This window comes from Orcinus orca, chromosome 1 (assembly GCF_937001465.1).
Source record: "Orcinus orca chromosome 1, mOrcOrc1.1, whole genome shotgun sequence".
NCBI classification, from domain to species: domain Eukaryota; kingdom Metazoa; phylum Chordata; class Mammalia; order Artiodactyla; family Delphinidae; genus Orcinus; species Orcinus orca.
This window is the reverse complement of record NC_064559.1, coordinates 212,347,547-212,363,738: the sequence shown is the minus strand read 5'-3', so window position 1 is coordinate 212,363,738 and position 16,192 is coordinate 212,347,547. Positions and strand designations below refer to the sequence as shown.

The 16,192-nt window shown below is 66.5% G+C and overlaps 2 protein-coding genes across 3 annotated transcripts; both read right to left on the bottom strand.

Moving 5' to 3' along the window:
• Positions 1–3,095: 3,095 nt before the first annotated feature.
• On the bottom strand, positions 3,096–5,820 carry TNFRSF18 (TNF receptor superfamily member 18). The gene is made up of 5 exons (XM_004272264.4): positions 5,600–5,820; positions 4,640–4,762; positions 3,746–3,833; positions 3,364–3,563; positions 3,096–3,297 (listed from the first exon to the last, which is right to left on the bottom strand). The coding sequence occupies exons 1-5, from the start codon at positions 5,772–5,774 to the stop codon at positions 3,170–3,172; spliced, it is 714 nt and encodes a 237-aa protein (XP_004272312.2). The 5' UTR covers positions 5,775–5,820; the 3' UTR covers positions 3,096–3,169.
• Positions 5,821–9,027: 3,207 nt separating this feature from the next.
• On the bottom strand, positions 9,028–16,065 carry TNFRSF4 (TNF receptor superfamily member 4). Of its 2 annotated transcripts, none has more exons than XM_004272265.4 (7): positions 12,976–16,065; positions 12,604–12,726; positions 12,069–12,176; positions 11,745–11,811; positions 10,904–11,100; positions 10,630–10,758; positions 9,028–10,531 (listed from the first exon to the last, which is right to left on the bottom strand). In XM_004272265.4, the coding sequence occupies exons 1-7, from the start codon at positions 13,115–13,117 to the stop codon at positions 10,461–10,463; spliced, it is 837 nt and encodes a 278-aa protein (XP_004272313.1). In that variant the 5' UTR covers positions 13,118–16,065; the 3' UTR covers positions 9,028–10,460. The 2 variants fall into 2 exon arrangements, with proteins under 2 accessions (XP_004272313.1, XP_033288505.1); XM_033432614.2 differs by having other exon boundaries at positions 9,028–10,521.
• Positions 16,066–16,192: the final 127 nt, after the last annotated feature.

Sequence of the window (16,192 nt, the reverse complement as noted above, 5' to 3'; positions counted from 1 at the left end):
GCCGGGGAGGAGTGATGGCCCAGGTCCTGGTCAGGGCCCTTGAGTGGCCAGACTTAGCACCATGGACCTATCTGATCGATGGGTTCGCATCCCAGCACCAGGGGGCAGCCAGGGACCACCTGCCCTTGGAAGGCCCCCTGAAGCTGCCCTAGGACTGGGGCTGGGAGCGGCTGGCAACCAGTTCTGCTAGGGTGGGTTCCCTCCCTATGCCCCTCAGGGGTCTCTCGGTCCGCTTGCGGAGGGGCCGTGTCTCACAGTGGCTGAGTCCAGGTCTCAGTAGAGGGAGGGTCAGGGGCCTTTTCCAGCCAGGTGAGGCGGTGTGGCTGCGGCGGAAGCACTTCTGGGAACAGAGGACGGCCTCTAGGCCCTTATCTGAGGCTGAACTGACACTGGATTCCGACCCCAGGGGGAGGAGTTGTGGTTTTCCGGAGCAGCTGGAGGGCCCCTCTGGTTGGTGTAAGGCCAACTGGCCCGAGGCAGGGGAACGCAATCAGATTCCCAGGTTGTATCAGACCGAAATTCTCCGGACCACCCAGTTCCAGAAACTGCCCTGGAGACTTTCCGGACCACCCAGTTCCAGGAACTGACCTGGGGACTTTGAACCCAGCCCAGCCTTCCCGCCTTTCGAGGGGCGGGACTAACGGTCCCCCAGGATACCCGAAAAGACCACCAAATAAGGAATACCCTGCGCCCTCCCGGATTCACCACACCCCTCTCCCTTCTTCCCCTATAAAATCTTGCCCGACCTTCGCCTGGGCGCGACTTCTCTGGCCCCTTTCTCTCGGACCAGCGAACCTCGCCCAGGAGCGCTCCCTAATCTCTCGGACCAGTGCACCTCGCCCGGGAGCGCTTCCTAATACAGCTCACTTGAAGCTTTCCTCTGTTTCGCGGTGCCGTTTGTTAAGATCCGACCTTACAGCTGGGGTGGGGGGTGGTTTCCCGGGGGAAACAGCGAGGGGTGTGGAGCTGGCGTGGGCAGAGTCTCATCTTGGGGTCCCTCTTGGGCTTGGTGACCCACGTGGGCACATATCTGCCCCCATTCCAGGAAGCTGGCCTGAGTGGGGGTGGGGAGCCCCTCACAGCACCAGCACCCTCCGTCCCCCACGCGCCAGCACCCTTGAGTCCCCTGCGCCTCCTGCCGCCCTGGGGGGTCTCCCTCCTCCCAGCCTGGACTTGCTCAGGCCACCCGACCAAAGTGCCTGGTGGCAGTCTGTGCACGTTGGGCCTGGGTACCCCAGCAGAGCCTCCAGCCTTGGCCCTGAAGCCAGCCCCTCCCTGCTCTGTGGGACCCCAGCTGGGGAGGGAGGTGAGTCCAGCAGGGAGGGAGAGGGGAGGGAGCAGATGCAGCGGCGGTGACCAGGGTCCGGGCAGGCCTGGTGGGGCAGAGGCCTCTCTGCTGACAGCAGGCCAGCGTGGAGGGAGGTGGCGGCTCCAGTGGCAGTGGCTCTGCGGAGCCCTTCCGAAGCGCTGAGCTCCCTGGGCAGAACCCCCTCCCGGCCCCCCATGAGCCTGGCCTCACTCTCCCAATCCCTCCACTGGGCTGGGCGAGTCCCAGCGTCCCCGCCCCTCCGCGGGGCAGGAATCCCCCGCCCGCTCGCCTCACCCCACTGCCCCCGCTGCCCCGCACTGACGTTCAGGGAGCTTGTCCCACGCAGGCCGCCCGCGAGGACTTTCCGCGCTGCGTCAGCAGAACGCACTCGACACCTGACTCACAGCCTCAGCAGGGGGCTGGGCCAGGGCTGGGGACCCCTTTCCTATACGTGGGAGTGGGGCAGTCAAGGGACCCAGAGGTGGGTGGGGGAGGGGTTGACAGGACAGGAGATCTGGCCTGAGGACAGAGGGGCCAAGGGGTGTGGCAGGCAGGTCCTGGAACACCTGGCTGTCTCCCCTGAGGTCGCTCACTTGGCCCCAGGGGCTGCCCAGAGCCAGGAGCCGAGGGGCTGGGAGAAGGGGCTGAGGGAGGGGTCCTTCCCCTGTGGGTGGTCCCAGAGCACCCCCCACCCCCTGCCTCCTTCCAGGGGTGGAAGTGGGCAGTGCCCCATGCGGTGGGGGGTGGAGGGCGACGCAGAACCCTCTCTCCTCCACCTGCCTTCTGTGAGCTGGGCCCACCTGCCCACTGGGACTGGGTCGGGGTCAAGGGGCTCTCCTGGGCAGCGTGCAGGTGGGAGGGGAGGGCATGGTAGGTGGGGGAGGTGCTGTGCTAGAGCACTGAGCCGCAGACAGACAGGTGGCCAGGTGTGCTGGCACCTGGAGAGTGCAGCTGCTGAGACTGCCTGCCACGCCCTGGATGCCACAGAGCCCTGTCAGGAGGCTGAAAAACTACTGCTCGCCTCTGCTGGGCAGGACCCCAGGACCGCCCGGAGGGAAAGAGTCCCGTGAGGTGACGGAGGCCAGTAGGAGGGCTTGGAGAGAGGGCGGGACCAGGCCATTCTGAGGCTGTCCACATCCTCCAGGAAGTGTTGGGTATAGAAACTGACCTTGCCCCGGATTGGGGACCCCAGTGACGCAAGGGCCGGCGCCCCACGGGGCCAGCAGGATGTGCGGCCAGCCCGGAACCAGAAGCCGGAGCAGCGGTGGCCCAGAGACCAGACACACACCAAGGAACCCAGTGTCCCAACAAGTGCCAGGCAGGCCACTGGAGGACAAGTGTTGGATGGGGCAGCCCAGCGGCACAGAGGGCAGGTGTGCAGCACAGCAGGTCGCCCCGTGGTCTCAGCTGTGGGCTTGTGTCTAGGACTGGAATGGCCCTAGCTTCTACCCCACCCCCCCACCTAGGCTGGGAGGGGGCTGTGAGAACTGGCGGGGGAGACCCCGGAGCCTGTCCCCTCCCCACTCCCAGCACACGGCCACTCAGGCCACCGGACAAGCGTTTATTGAGTGCCGCCTGCAGCCAGGTCCTGTGCCCATGGCCTCCTGTCCTGGGAACCAAGGAGCCATGGGCCCCACCCCAGCGGGGCCAGCAAGAGAGGCAGGCAGCCACGGTGCGCCTCTGTCCCCCTGGGGTTCAGCCACAGCTGCCTCCTCTCCTGCGTGATCCGGAGCACTGGTCACTGTCACCATCCCCCACCTGTTTCCGCCATTGAGGGGAGCAGGGCCGGGCCCAGAGCCCTTGCTCCTGCGGGCCAGCCTGCGCCAGCTCCGGGAGGGTCTGGCACGGGCGCTCCGGGCCTCAAACCCACAGGTCCTCCAGGCGGCCCTTGTTCTCCGACAGTGGCTCGCCCCACTCCTCCTCGGGGAGCTGGCAGCTGCAGGCGTCCTCGGGCGGGGGTGGCGGGGCCTCTAGGAGCAGCTGCGTCTCTGCAGAGGGGCTGCGGTTAGCAGGCAGGCAGGGGCCCCCCTCCCCGTCCCCAGGGCACAACTGACCTGGGGGCCGTGCTCTCTGCCTCCTCAGTTGCCAGACGTGCAGGCTGAGTTGGGCCACGGTCAGGGCCAGGATGCAGGCGGCCAGGCCGAGGACGGCGGTCAGCAGGCCACGCGGCTCCGTAGGCGGCAGCCCTGGGGTGCACACGGCATCGTGCGTCTTGTTCCCGGGGAACACAGTGGGAAACCCAAGCTTGGAGCAGCTGGGACGCACAGACACAGAGCCCTCGGTCAGCCCTCGGCCACCTGAGCAGCCCCTCAGCAAGGCTGCTGCCCTCCGAGCCGTTGTTGGGGGGGCGGTCACTGCACCAGAAGGGACAGCAGAGGCCCCACCCTCGAGCCCACCTGGACCACCCGGCCACCGGAAGTCCCCACCAGGACTCACTCTGCCCAAGGTTTGCAGCGGCCCTCACGGCCCCCAGAGAAGGTCCCCGCGGCACAGTCGAAGCACTCGAAGCCGAAGTTGAACTTCCCTGGAGACAGAGGGACAGACGGACACAGGCTGCGAGGGCAGCTGGTGTGGCCGAGGTGAGACCCCCACCTCATCTGTTTGACAGGGGCCCCAGGTGGCCACAGGACCAGGACCTGGGATAAATCAGGTCCCCCAGGTGCCCCTTTGCCGGGCAGGCCATGACTCTGGGCTCAGTGGAGGGTCCCTGATGGGGATATGGGGGAGGGGAGGGACCTGCCTGCAGAGGCTAGAGTGTATGTGGTGGGAGGAAGGGGTGGAAGCCGAGGCCACGCAAGAGCTAGGCTGGGCCTTCGCTCGGTCCGGAGGCCGGAAGGCGGGAGACCGGGGAGGGTCCCGGAGAGAGGGGTGAGGCTCTGCCCCAGCTGCCTCTCGGCCCGGCGCCATCCAACCTCACACAGCCCCCCCTCCGCCCTCACTCTCCCGGCCCACATGTGCTCAGCCAGGCGCCCCCGCATCGGGTCAGGGTGAGTGCAGGACCTGGGCGTAGTCAGAGCCAGGGCCTAAGGCCCGACAGCCTCTGGGTACCCCCACTGTTCCTCACAACCAGCGCTTAGGGGCATCGTCTCTGGATGGAGAAGCTCAGGCCAAGAGAGAGAAGGAAAGGCTCCCAGAGCCACACCAACAGGAGGCACTGTGACCCCAATGTGGGCTGAGATGCTAAAGCCAGAGAGCGCCCCCCTACCCCGCCAGGGTGCTGCAAGACCCCCAGTGCTGGCGCCCACCTGCCCGGAGGACGTGTCCGTGCCCACCACTTGCAAGCTTCCTTGCACACCTGGCCTGCCCGGGCCACCCCCACCTGCCACTTACCTACAGGCCACGCCCCCTGGCCAGGCGGACAGGAGTAGTACTTGCAGCTCTTACACTGGGGGTCTCCACAGTGGAACTCAGGCTGGATACACTGGCAGTCCGGCTCGGGACAGACCCCCTCAGCTGGCAGGGGGCAAGCAGCCCTCTCAGCAGCTGGGCCGAGCCGCCCTCCCCTGGACGCCCCCCTCCTGGCCCTCCAGGGAAATGGGGGTGGCAGGGCAGCCCCAGCGGGCAGCACACCTGTCTGGGAGCCAGGACCCTGGCTCGGCCCAGCTGTGTCCCTCCCTCCTGGGCGCCCAGCTCCTCCACTCACCAGGCCTGGCTGCATCCCCCAACCGTCCCAAGCTGCTCCCACCCAGGGTGGCCATGACTCGGCATGTGACCCTGAGCCATTCCTTCCTGGGAGACCTACTCCCCCTCCCCTGTCTGGGTCCTGCACTGCCCTCAGCTGCCAGGACCCTTGAGGCAGCCTGCCCGTCCCTCCCTGACCGCCGTCCATGGCTCCGCCGCACTGAGACCTGGACTCTCAGAGCCCCCTTCCCACTCCCCAGGTCCTGGCAGGGGGACACTCTGGGTGTTTTCCCTGCAATATCTGTCCCCAAACTGACCCATTTCACCTGCCCCTCACCCATAGATGCAGGTCTGAGGCAGGGAGCTGGGAGAAAGAGGGGTGCAACCCCAAACTGGGCAAGAAGTGGCCTGAGTGATGGCCAAGGGCTCACTCCCCACTTGGAAGGAACGGGGACAGCCCTCCTCCACCTTGGGACGTCAGACCTGCCTTGGGGAAGGCTCCTACACTCCTTGCCCCCGCCCACCCCCCACCCCCCAGGCCACTGGCCCGGTCTGGGCGGCTTCCGCCTCCCCGGATTGCGCTGGGATCAGGGCTCTGGACTCGGAAAACTACGGGGGGACGGGGCGCAGCGCTCTGCCCTCCGCGCAGGGGCTCCCGGCCCGCCTTACCTGGGGTGCACGAGCGGCAGCAGCGCGCGCTGGTCCCCGTCCCATGCAGATGGCGGCCGGGGCCGCAGCTCAGACCCCCGGGGGGGTGCTGGGCCAGGCCCAGCGCGCAGAGCAGCGCGACGCCGCACAGGGCCACGCGCGCGACCCTCACCCCCATGGCACCCGCGGCACCCATGGCCGCGCGCGGCTCCGCGGTTTTAGGAGGCCGGCCCCTTCCGAACACGCCCAGACCCCGCCCCGCAGGCCGCCCCGCCTCTGCCACTCCCCAAGGGGTCCCGAGGAATTGTTCCCATGGGGGACCCCCCAAGACTCTGCGACTCGGAATCCAGGGCATGGGCAGAGGTTTGGGGCAGTGAGACTGCTCTGGGGATTTCAGCAGTGGGCACGTGTTGTCACGTCTGTCCAAAGCACAGGACGCACCGCACGGAGGGACCCTGGTGTCAACTAGGGACTCTGGGTGACATGACCTGTCAGTGCAGGTTCGTCGTGTGTAACAACTGCACACTCTTCGGGGATATTTATGGGGGGTAGGCTTCCCCTCACTGTTGCCGTGAACCTAAAACTGCTATAAAAGATAAGTTCTTTTTTTAAAAACTTCAAGGGATGGGACTTCCCTGGTGGTCCAGTGGTTGGGACTCTGCGCTTTCACTGCCAGGGGCCCGGGTTCGATCCCTGGTCAGGGAACTGAGATCTGGCATGCCCACAGGGACCCCAAGGGAGAAGGTCCCATCACAGGCTGCAGAGCACCTGACCACGGACGAGGGGGCATGCGGGAGACCCACATGGGGGGTGACCTTGGGGGATTCCTAAGTGATCATGCCCTTTGGCCCAGGCATTCTTATCCGGAAACTAAATATGACCCAAATGTGTGTGCCTTGTCGGGGGAAACACCGCGTATACCCAGCCACATCCTTGGGGGGGGGTGGGGGGAGGGGGTCAGAAATGTTTTCTATGTAAAACTTGTGGCCTCCGGGCCTGAAGGAACTGGAGTGTGCGTGGGCACCGGATGCGGGGTGGCAGACAGTGCCCTGAGTCATTGGGGTGGGGTGCGCCCCCAACAAGGGTGGACTCAGCAGGGACCATTCCTGGCTGAGCCCCCTCCCCACCTCCAGCTTCTTCAGGGGGACTCCACGGGCTTTTAAAGATCTTCTCTGACGCCCAAAGCAGGTGGGATGAGACACTTCGTCCTCTGTGAAGCCTCCAGACCCCACACCCCACACCTACCAGAAGTCCTCGAATCCCAGCACTGAGCAGCCTCAGAACCCATCCAGGGGTCAGGACAAGCCCCCTGCACCCCGCCTTTCTGGAGATTAGAACAAGCTCCCCCCCACCCCGCCCCAAATTGGCCAACGGGGCCTGGCTGGGCTCTTGACATGCAAGCCCCCCATAGCCACACACACACTTGTGGGCTGCAGCCTCGCTGATGCCTGCTGGGAAGAGCTGGCTAGGAGAGGCCAGGGCATTGATTGAACCCTGACGCTGGGGGAAGAGGGGGCTGCCCAGGCTGCAACTCTGCTGGGCAGATGTCAACCCAGATCTCCCCACACAAATCCAGTCATCCTGGAGGATGTGGAAGGCCGGCCCCGACGGAGCTCTTGAGCCACAGAGAGCCTCCAACTCACCGTGAGACTGTCTCTTGTCTGTCTGAGCCTCAGTTTCCCCACCTGGCACCAAAGGGCTTGGGGGCCCGGCCTCCCCCAGGAAGCCTCCCCAGATTTCTCAGCCCTCCAGTTGAGGCTTGGTACAGGGGCAGCGGGTGGGGACCTCTGGGAACGCTGCAGGGGTGGGCAGTGGGGTGCCAGGAATGTGATTCTGGTGGCGCCCACCGGCTGGAGGTGTGTTGCCGGCTGTGACCTGGTGACCTGGGCAGACCCAGAAGACTTGGTTTGAGACCCTCTGAGACCTGCAGCTGCCGCCTCGCCTGATGGGGCATCTGTCCTTTTCAGAGGAAAATGACAGGGATTAGCAGTTTTGTGACTCAACTATCGTTTTCAAGTCCCAGGATGCGCAGGGCCCTCCTCAGAGAAGCAGCTGGGCCCTGCAGGAGAGGGAGGGGTCTCCAGGACAGCTCTGGCTGCTAGGGGGTAAGGTGAGGCCACCCTGTCTGAGGACCCCCCAGGCCTCGGCTCAGCTCCTAGATGGGGAGGAGGGTCTGAGCCATCCCGGGACCCCAGGGAAAGGTCAGGAGTGGAGAACTCAGCAGTCCTGGCCCTTCTGCCCGTGTTCAAGGCCTGAGCAGTCCGGTCTGTACCAGGACGGCATCACCCCAATTCTGGTAAGCGCCTGAGAAAATATGATAAATCCCCTACAAATGACGTTTGTCTGACAAGATCATATCTGTTGGCCCTTCTGGAAGCTGGGCCAGCCCATCAGGCACCAGGGGGCAGCTGTCTGCCCGAGGGGGGCTGCCACCCGCAGCAGCAGGAAACCAGAGGCAGGGCTGTGTGTAACAAGAGGCAAAAGCGCCGTCGGGGTTGGGGGCCTGCGCCTGCTCTCCTGTCCCTGAGGCTCCGGAAGGCCCCTCCCACACAGGCACTGGGTTACCGCGAGCTTCTGTAACTGGGCGCTGCGGGGGAGATGGTTTCTATCTGCTCGCGGTATTTTCCTATCCTCTTTGAGCAGCTCGTCACATTTTTCATCATTTGTCTCAGCTCACACAAGTGACGCGCGTCCAGGGGGCAGAGGGTCCCAAGCAGAGTCCAGGGGTTAACCTGGAGGGCTGTGGGGCAGGATGGGGAGCCAGGTGGGGCCCTGGAGCAGGGAGGAGCCAGGGTGGGTGCCTGTGGGCCCCCCGGGGGGTGGGGGGAGCTCTGGCGGGGTTTCACACGGGAGGGGCGGTTGTCAGCAGAGACAGGAGTGGAGAGCGTGCTTAGCGGCAGCAACCGAGGAAAGTGAAGGTGACCAACCTCCTTCCACCCACCCGTCAGCTGTTCAGAGGTGGAGCCACCAGGCTGGGGGCAAGGTGGGGGGCTCGCAGCTGGGAAGTCTGGGGAGGAAGCCCACGACCTTCGACCTTCCATTCCCCAAGGATCTGGCCCCTCCCCCAGGCCCCTTCATCAGGTCCCTTAGCTTCTCTGCACAGCCTGCACACTGCCCAGGGACCACAGGCCCCAGGCCAGTGGTGCCTGTTTGCTGCCCGTTTCCAGGGCAGAGAGGACGTATTGTGTTCACTGCTGCAACCCGAGATCTTTCCAAGAACACGTGGATGGTTCGGTCTCCCCTTTGCCCCCGGGAGGTCCAAGGGACCAGCCAGGGTTCAGAGGTTTGAGGAGAGGTGGGAGGGCCTCCAGGGCAGCTCTGCGGAGAAAGCCAGCCTGAGAAACTGGGGGGCGGGGGGGGCAGCACACGTGTCAGGGGCGGACCTTTGGCCGCTGTGAGGGCACTGGCCTGTGGGATGATGCCCAGTCCTGGCCCACAGGTGGGTGAAGGGAGGTAGCAGGCTGGGAGCTCAGAGGTGTGCATCTTTGCCAGGTCCACCGGTGGGGGGCCTCGGGCTGTCGCATTTCTCTGCTCCCACCTCCCACCCCCACCCCACGCCTGACCCCCCGCCCAGCACCTCGGTGGTCTTTTATTTCAGTTAGTAGTAGCTCTTAAATCTATCAGAAACCCCGAGGGCGCAAACTATGGGCTGCCTATGGGCTGTGGAGCGTTTCCTCGCTGGCCCACGGCTCCGGCGCTTAGATGAGCCGTTTAACCCGCCCACCTCGCCTGCACGGAGGGGCGCTGTGGGGGGGGAGGGGTGGCGGGCCACAGCCCACGGCTCATCCCGGTGTCCCCAGGGCAGGCTCGGCCCCAAGTCTGCGCAGCTGCCAGAGCAGGGGCTGCCCCCAGTGCCAGCCAGCGGGCCTGTCCGACCACTCGGCCTCGTACAGCCCACTCTGGTGCCCACGGACGCTTGGGTTTCCCACCTGGGAACCTTTTCACATAAAGCTGCACATTTTGTTCGCGCCCAGGGTGGACGAAAGGTCAGCCCAGTCAGAAGCCTCCAGTTTCCCTGAGGGACTCGGGGGCCCTGCAGGCATCAGTGGGGGTCCCAGGGTCACCACACACTCAGGTCTAACAGGGCGTGGGGCTTGAGAAGAAACAGACGCTCGTGCCCTCTCCTGGGAGGGGCCCCAGAGACCCTGAGGGGTTGTCCTAAAACCCCCTTTGGGACCAGGGCCTCCTCAGGGCTCCCTCCCACCCAGCAGCCCCTGCCAGGCCCTCCCAAGTAGCCCCAGAGTGGGTGCGTGGGGTCCACCGGGCCGGGCTAGCAACGCGCTTGCCAGGCAGGGCTCGCAGCTCCCCAGAGTGGGTGCGTGGGGTCCACCGGGCCGGGCTAGCATCGCGCTTGCCAGGCAGGGTCGCGGCTCCCCAGAGTGGGTGCGTGGGGTCCACCGGGCCGGGCTAGCATCGCGCTTGCCAGGCAGGGTCGCGGCTCCCCAGAGTGGGTGCGTGGGGTCCACCGGGCCGGGCTAGCATCGCGCTTGCCAGGCAGGGCTCGCGGCTCCCCATGCACTTATTTTGGCTGCCACGCTCCCCAGAGGCGCTGGGAGGTGCCCAGCGAGCAGGACAGCAGCCCCAGGTCTCTGAGGGAGCCAGGGGAGCCCCTACCCCACAGCCAGCCCCCGTGTGTGCAGCCCTCAGACCACTGGTGCCTAGTCAGAGGCCCACATTTGCCAACGTCGTTTATTGGGGCCACCCTGGGTGGGGAGTACGCACAGCATACATAGCAGGGCCCAGGGTGCCAGCCCAGGAGCGCCTAAAACGGCACAGGGCGGGGGGACAGGGCGCCAGGGTCCGGGGGTGACGGGTGGGACGGCCTGCGTCTGGGGGCCCCGGCCTGCGGAGGGGTGCCGGCTTCTACGCCAGTGGACGTTGCTCAGATCTTGGCCAGGCTGGAGTTGGCATCGGCATGCTCCTCTTGGATGGGGGTCCGGAAGCTGTTTGCCCCTGCGGAGGAGGAAGGGGTGAGGGGTGGGGGGCGGGAGGTGGGCGGGGTCCCAGCCTCCCGCAGGCAGCGCGCTCTGGGGCCCACCGAGAACACTCACCGGGGGGCTTGGGGGCGTTGGGCGTCGGCCTCCAGGCCCTGTGGTGCAGGAGCAAGGCCAGCGCGGCAGCCACGGGGCCAAGCAGGCCCAGGCCCAGGCCCAGGCCCAGGACAGCGGCCAGCTCAGGGCCTGCGGGGAGGCAGGGCCCGCTGGGGTGGGGTCCACCAGGGAAGGAGTCCACCGCAGGAGGGCCGCACCCGGCCAGCGGGCAGCTCCACCCACCCTCCCCGCCACCCCACCCCCCTTGGGTTGGGGGAGGGCCAGGCCCCCTTACCCTTGGGGGGCTCTGCGTGGGGCGTGGAGGGCCCCTGTGAGGCCCTCGGCCAGGTAGTGGTGGGCTGAGCTGGGGTGGACCGGGCTGCGGGGCCCTGGGTCTCCCAGGCGGGTGTGAGTCGGGGGCCCCTGTCCTCACAGACAGCGTCCGAGCTGTTGCTGGCCGCCTGCAGTGTTCGCTTTCCTAATGAGGTGCAGCTGAGCGGGGCAGGGGTGTTGATCAGGCCAGAATGTCCCCCACCCCACTCGTCCCCCACCAGTGGGACGGGCCGAGAACTGGGGCAGGACCAGGGAGATGTGAGGGGTGACAGGGGTCCACAGCAGGTCACTCAGGCAGCATCAGAGTCCAGCCCAAAGGCGGCGAGGAGAGAGGCCAAGGTCCCTGCCACCCCCCAGGAACCTGGGCCTCCCCCGGCCTCCCCCCCCTTCTCAGCCTGCTTCCCACACCCGCTCCCCTGACCTGTTCCCGCCTGCACCCCTCTCTCCCAAACCCCTGCCTGCTCTTTTCCTGCCCCCACCAGGTCAGCTCAACAAGGACGGGGGCCTCTCAGCTGTGAATGAGTGAGGGTCTCACACCCTCCCGGGCTGGGCTGGGGTCTCACGGCCTCCCCGCTCCAGCCCAGCAGGAAGGTCAGTGGGAGGAGGCTGGGTCAGGGCCGAGCAGGGGTCGTGGGGGCGGGGCAGGGACCAACGTCGGGGGGGTGGGGGTGCTAACATGGGGGGGAAGGGGTCATGGGGTGCCGGGCCCCGGAGCTCCCAGCCAGCAGCTTCCTACTCCCACACCTGACCCCTGGCTCCCAGACCCCAGGCCACCCAAACCGTCCAGCCCCAGGGACACTCACTTGGTCCAGGGCTGGCAGGCCTGGTCGTTGCCCGGGGAGAAGTGTCCTGGTGGGCACGGGGCACAGTCTGCAACAGAGTCAGCAGGCTCTGCCCATCTGCCACCCCTGGGGGGCCCAGACGCTCACCCCCCCAGGGCCTCCAGCAGCCCCTCTCTGCCTACATGCCATCCACTGGCCACGACCTGGGAGCCCCCCAGCCCCTGTCTTGGCCTGACCTGCCTGGGGGAGAGGGCACTCGGCCAAGCCTGGGGTCGGGGTGCTGAGGGGAGGTGACAGCGTGTGAGGGACATGCTCCTTCCACATGGTTCCAGAGGCACCCCTCACCAACTCCACGCTTGTAGCCATAGCCGTCCTGGGGCTGGGTGCCCGGCCTGCAGCCGCAGACCGTGTCTCTCGTGGGTGTGCATCTCTGCTTGGGCTCGCTCCCACTTCCTGGGGGTCGGGTAGGGTGGGCGCAGTCAGTGGGGAGGCCAGAGACACAGAGCAGGCTGGGGGACCGAGGCTGAGGGTCTGCAGCTATCTCCCCAGGGCCAGCTGCCCCCTTGCAGCTGGGTGGCCTCTGGTCCTCTCCCATCCCCGGATGCCATGTCCCTCTTGGCCACACAGCCCCAGGGGTCACCCCGTGGCAGCTCTGCCCGCTCTTCCCACCCCTCCTCCAGCCTGCTCAGGACCCTCTGTGGTCCTTGACTCTGGGTCTCACCCACTCAGCCTCTGGGAGGGGGAGGAGCCCCGTGGGTGGCCTCAGCTGACTGTGGTACTCTGGGGCAGGGGAGAGCAGGCCCCGGCGTGGTCTGGAGTTTGCTCCGAGGCCCCGTGTGAAGTGGGTACCAGCGGGGCCAGGGCGCCTGGCGGTGCTCACTCTGGTTGCACTGTGTGCAGGGCTTGCAGGCCTCGTAGTTGACTGCCTCGTTGTAGAAGCCGGGCTCACACGGACGGCACACCGTGTCCCGGGCGTGGTTGCAGCGGCTCTCCATCCCATAACCTGCCACGGGAGGCCGGGCTCAGAGCTCCCCACAGCCTGGCCTTCCCCACAGCAGCCCCCGACCGCCTCTGGCTGGCCCACCATCCCATCCCAGGCGTGGCTCCAGGTCACCCGCTTGCCCTAAGTCCACTCGCCCCACGGTGCCTCACCACGTGACCCCATCTGTAGGTCCCTGTGTCCCCTGACCCCGTCTCCTCATCCTGGGTCCCTGTAGGCACCCCTCCCCCACTCCACGTCCAGGCCACTCACCTGGCTGGCACTCCTTACAGCACCTGCTGCCACTGGGGTAGGTGTCCCCAACGCAGTTGAGCTGGGCCGCAGCGCCCAGCGCGAGCCCCAGGAGCAGGAAGGCCGAGCCCGGCGCCCTGGGTGGCTGGGCTCCCACGCGCATTCTCGGCTGCTCTCAGCCCCACAGCTCGGGAGTCTGGGGTTTTTCCTTGCAGGATGTGGCTATAAGGGCTGCGGGGGAGGGGTGGGGAGGGCAGGAGGAGGGGACCAGGAGGAAGGAGGCCCCAGGAAGCACTGGAAGGCAGCCTGTGTCCCGGTCCTGGGCTTCTCTTCTGCCCTGGGCGCCAAGGCCCCCAACCCTGCGATAACGGCCGTGGGCCTCAGGCTCGGCCCAGCCAGCAGCTGCAGTGTGCAGATCCGGGGCCTGAGTGAGGACCCGCAGCCCCCTGACCCCTGCCAGGGCCACCAGGCCAGGTCCTCCAGCCCAGCCGGTCTGCACTGACCCCTCCCCCTGGACCCCTCCTACTCCTGTCTCACAGGAGACTGGAGCCTCTTCCGCCAGGCATCCTGGCTGTCCCCCTGCCCTGCCCAGCCTGGCCAAGCTGCCCAGACCGGGGTGGCCTTGGGATCCCTCCACCTGGCTCACTCCTCCTGGGCGCCCCCCTCTCTGCAGGGCAGAGCCCTGAAGAGGAGCGGGGGGCTCACCCTGAGGCCAGTCCTCACCCCTGCCCCACAAAAGGGTGCCCGGAGCACATGGGCGAGCCAGGGCAGCACACTGGGTCAGGCATCAGGTGCAGGGGGAGGGCTGGTGGTGTCCAGGGCTCCAGAGCATGGTCACTGGCCCAAGTGTCCAAAACTAGCTCGGACCAATGCCAGCAGCCCTGGTGGGTCAGATGCCTCATGACCAGTGCCCACAGTGGGTGCGCAAGCACGTGAGGGTGTGTGCTGGTGTGAGAGGGAGAGAGCAGCTGAGCGTCCTTGAACACAGCAGGCATCTGAATCCACGTTAGTGCCCTAAACCCACACGTGGAAGCTTGATCCCCGTGCAGCTGTACTGGGAGACCGGGGCCTCTCAGGAGGCCATAAAGGCTGGGTGGGGTCACAGGGTGGGCCTGATCCAGTGTGACTGGTGTCCCTACAAGAGGAAGAGGGCAGGGCACAGACACGAACAGGGCACGACCACGTGAGGACACAGGGAGGAAAAAGGCCTCAGGAAACACCAACGCTGCCCACTCCTCGGTCTCTGGACATCCAGCCTCCAGGACTAGCAGAGGGTAAACGTCTGTGCTGCAAGCCACCTGAGCAGACCGAACACGTGCTGCTGGGCAAGCCCTGCCCGGTGCCCTGGGGGTGGCGTGTGCCTGGGAGCGTGCACCAGCCGTGTGTGCAGCACGCGTGTGTGGCGCTGGCTCCACATGCCGGGATGTGTGCTCCCATGAGCACCTGGGCATGTGCCTGGGGCGGGGTGTCCCGTGAAGACAGACTCTCCGCTCTGCCCCCTGGCCGGGCAGGGGCTATCTCCCTAAAAACTCTGGAGGCCATGCCAGGCTCTCCCTGCGCCACACCCACCCCAGGTTTAGGGTGTTCCTGCAGCACCACTGGGACAGGAAAGAGAGCTCCCGTGTCCTCAGGACAGGTGGGGAGGGCCTTTGTACCGGCCCCCCGTGGGGCACGAGGGAGGAGCACAGGTGCCCACGCACACACATGCACAAGTGCACGCACACACGTGTGTACATGCTCCCTCTCATGCAAAGCTCTGATCCTGGTGGCCCAAGGCAGGGAGGCCGTATGGCTTTGGTGCTTTTAAATCTGAACCACGAGACAGGATTATCTGCTTAATGGTTAACCTGAAGCTTTGGCGGTGGGGGGGGGGGGTGCAGGCCTCCCGCAGTGGCTGGAAACCCCCCACCTCCTGGGGGCACAGGTAGGATGTGGGGCTCCCTGCCCACCTGCGGGAAATTCCGCCAGCCAGCTCCGCCTGCGGGCAGGGGCCACCGCAGGGTCGTCGCCCTCAGCCTCCAAAGAGAGGGAGGGTCCATGGGGGAGGGGCAGGGCTCCAGGCAGCCTGCTGTGCACACTTGTGTGTGCGTGTGTTGTGCCCCGTCTCCCACTGACAGTGAGAAAAACTATTTTAAGACAAACCATAGCTGCTGAGGTGGAGGTAACTCGGGGTCTGGCGGGCAGCACCCCATGCCTTATGGGGGCCATGGCAGGGGAGGCCGCCCGCCCCCTGCCCAAGGCCCCGACTCTGGGCAGCGCACGGGGGCCGGCCCGCACCTCTGTCCCAGCGTCCCACCTGCTGGTGGCCACCCACCCACACGGCCAGAGCCACGGGCCCCGCCCTCCCACCCCGCCTTCTGGTCGCAGTTCTGAAAAGCCTTTCCTCTTGTTTGTCTGGAAACCGGCCCAGATTCTGCGGCGGCCCCTCCCCGGCCCCTCCCCACGCTGCTCGGAAGCAGGTCACGTGGGCAGCTCAGGGCAGCCTCTCTGCCCACCTGGCCTGAGCCTCCAACCCCAGCAGGGCCTTCAAAGGCCCGTGCGGACCCCCTGGCCGGGTGAGCCGTCCACCGAGGCACCATGGGCCACGGCTCAGGGCTCTGAGGGGGGCCCGGCGGGGGGCCAGGTTCGTGGGTATGTAGAGTGGAGACCCTCCCTTGTCACTTAACTCTCACTGCCCACACCCCCCCAGCCCGCACCCCAGCCAAGCCAGCGGGCGTGCCAACCCTGGGGGAAGGGCCCGGTGTGGTGGTGGGACCGCAGCCGGGGGGACCAGGTCTCACCCCTCCCGCCAGAGGCTCCTGACCCCCCAGGTCGCCCCTCCCCGCCCCCCCCGCCCCAGGCCAGGACTCTGGGTGGCTCTTGGGGACTCCCCCAGTTCTCTGCCCCCAGCCCCGCGCCCTGGGGGCCCAGGGCTCGTCCTCAGAGCCCCCTCCACCCCAAACTCCCGTTTCCTCCCAGCCCGTCTCAGGTGGCCTCACCCAAGCCTGGACTCCAGCTCCTGACTTTAAATCTGCAGCCCAGATCCCCAACTCCCGCCCTGCAGACGGCCCCTCCCTGTCCCCCACCAGGACACCGTCCCGCCTGGCGGCCCCGTGTCATCCTCCCCCGTGTCGCAGGTGACCACCGGCGCTAGCAAGCCCCTGCTCTAACCAAACCGCCCACCGCAAAGCTTCAAGTGGAAGCCGCCTGGCCACAGACATCCGAAGTCGTCTACGTGTTTTTTTTCCCACCAAAAAAA